At 68.1% G+C, this 2,329-nt stretch overlaps 1 protein-coding gene across 1 annotated transcript in view; it reads right to left on the bottom strand.

Annotated features, from left to right (window-relative positions):
- The window catches only part of BOK (BOK, BCL2 family apoptosis regulator), a 14,146-nt gene extending 13,009 nt beyond the window's left edge, over positions 1-1,137 (bottom strand). Inside the window, exons 1-2 of the mRNA XM_023521088.1 lie at positions 933-1,137; positions 322-756 (exon numbers count right to left, since the gene is read on the bottom strand). Coding sequence (XP_023376856.1) covers positions 322-756; positions 933-1,137 — 640 coding nt within the window. The remainder of the gene's footprint in view (positions 1-321; positions 757-932) is intronic.
- Between the last annotated feature and the right edge of the window lie 1,192 nt (positions 1,138-2,329).

Below are 2,329 nucleotides of genomic sequence, written 5' to 3'. Positions count from 1 at the left end.
AAGGCTGTCACAGAGCCTGGCAGCGCAGGGCGCTCCCTCTTGAGACCTGGTGCAGGGCCGAGCGCCAAGGGCCACGTGCAGGACACCCTGGCCCCACTCCAGCCAACAGCCAGCACCAACTGGCAGCTGACCACGCAGCCTGGCCAGGAATTCAGGTCCCTGCCAACCCAGCTAGAGCCGAGAAGAACCACACGAGGTCCTGGGCTGGCGGCCCGCCAGGCCCACCATCCTCAGAACCAAGGGAGGCACCGCAGCCCTGGCACCAACCCACAGCCCCGGGCCACGCGCGCTGGACGCCCCGGGGTGCACGCGCAGGCCCACCTGCAGAGAAGATCTGGGCCGCCACAGCCAGGAAGGCACTGGTCACCGCGGTCTCGGAATGCGGGGACACGTTCAGCTGGCGGGCCACGTTACGGTAGAGGCTGGGCCGGATCAGCTCCAGCTCGTCGCCTGCACGGCCACGCGGGCGAGTCAGAGGCGGTCCACAGCGGCCTGACCCCTGCCCCACTGCCCACGGGCCTGGGACCAGCCCACTTCTCGGTCCCTCCGCCACTGACCTGGCCTGCACCTGAGCCCCACTCGACCCTCCTATGGCCCCCGGGAACAAGGAGGCCAGTGAGGTGGGGTGGGCACCCCCAGACCTGCCTCTGCGGCCCGCCCCTCCCGCTGAGCCAGCTCCCACCCCCCAGGGCCGAGCCGGCTGGGCCAGTGGGGCGGGAATCCCGGGGAGGAGCGTGGGCCATGCCTGACGGGTGACTCACGGCCACCGCGAGCTGCCCGGGCGGCAGGCAGGCTGGGCAGGCGGCCAGGGCCCGACATGGGCAGGGACTGCCCGCGCCCCACACAGATGGGCAGCCCAGCCGCAGCCTCAGACCTCAGGGGGCACCCCTCCTCAGGCCCGGCACTGCCTGGGCCCCCAGCCACGCCTGCACCAAGCACGGGGACAGCGGCCACACCGCGGGCAGGGGCTCGGCAGGGCCCTGCCTGCTGCGCGTGCTCCCTGCAGAGGCCCCGGCAGCGGGGGCTGGGAACGCCACAGCCCTCGGCTGGGTGTCCCCAGCCCAGCCTCTCCTCCAGCCGCAGCACACAGGGAGGTGCCCACTGTACGGTCCTGGCCGACGAGGGCGCCCGCGTCATCCCTGGGCCAGCTGCTCTCCATCCGATTAATTAAGGTCTGGGGCCAGAGCAGGCCTGAGGCTGGGCGGCGGGGCGATGTGGGGAGGTGGCGTGGAAATCCCCAGGGCTGGCTGGCCTGCTCCCACACAGGCCTCGGGGGCTGCTGGGGACGGGCCCTGGGGGGCTGACCGCCATGGGGCCACGACCCGGCCTCTTCCTGTTTCCCACTGCCCCAGGAGGAGGGGCCGGGAGGCAGCGCCGGGCCCAAGAGCGGAAGGCAGTGCATGAGCCACGAATGCAACACCCCTGGGTCCAAGCCACTTCCCCCCTGGGCCCCCTGAGCCATCCCGCAGGGGTTATGTTATGCCCCAGGGACTGGACATGGCCAGGCTGGACTTGGAAAGGGCCTCTGAGAGGGCCACTGCTGGGCACATGGCTCGCTCCTGCTACCAGGGCCTGCAGCGTTGGGCCCTCAGGGTGGACCACGGGACTGAGGGACAGAAGCTGGCCCGGTCACATCAGCAGAGTCTGAAGCAAGGCTTTTCAGACAAACTTAAACAATGGGGACACGGGGAAGAGGTGGTCTCAAGCTCCTGCTCACAGACGAGATGGAGGCTGCGGACGGAGGCAGGACTCTCTCCTCGCCACTCCAAGGGGGTGAGGGGCTCTTGGGGGGGCCAAGGAACTATCTTCTCCAGGATCCTCTAGAAGTCGTCCCCCAGGGTCATCCCCACCACCCAGCTGGAAGAAACAGCAGCGGGCGACCACGCGGAGTCCAGGCACTCCGGGGTCCTGGCCCACGCAGCGCCACTTGCTTCCACACCTAGAGACCTGCCCATCCCGGGGGGCGAGGGGACCGACTGACTGCGGCGAGGGGTCCAGACCTTGGAGAAGGCGGAGACAGTTCCTGGGCGGTGTGGAACAAGCACCCCTAGGGGGCCAGCTCCACAGGTGGGGCTTTGGTTTCACCCGTCTTGGGCACTCAACTCCAGGGGGGCCGTAGGAGGCCTCCAAACCGAGAGGAAGGAGGGGCGGGGGGCAGACTTCGGCCAGTGGCTGAAGGGACCTTTTTTCCAAAACAAACATCAGGACACGTGGTCTGACAAAGGATTTTTGTGCCCAGCAGAGTATAAGGGTCACGCTGGAAGTTTAGCCACCAAAACATTATTCTTCCCGGAGCTTTCTATCCTTGATGGCCAGAGTGTCTGCGATC

Source organism: Pteropus vampyrus, unplaced genomic scaffold (genome assembly GCF_000151845.1).
Source record: "Pteropus vampyrus isolate Shadow unplaced genomic scaffold, Pvam_2.0 Scaffold291, whole genome shotgun sequence".
Classification (NCBI taxonomy): Eukaryota; Metazoa; Chordata; class Mammalia; order Chiroptera; family Pteropodidae; genus Pteropus; species Pteropus vampyrus.
Note: the sequence above shows the minus strand (reverse complement) of the source record. Positions and strands in the feature narration are given on the sequence as shown.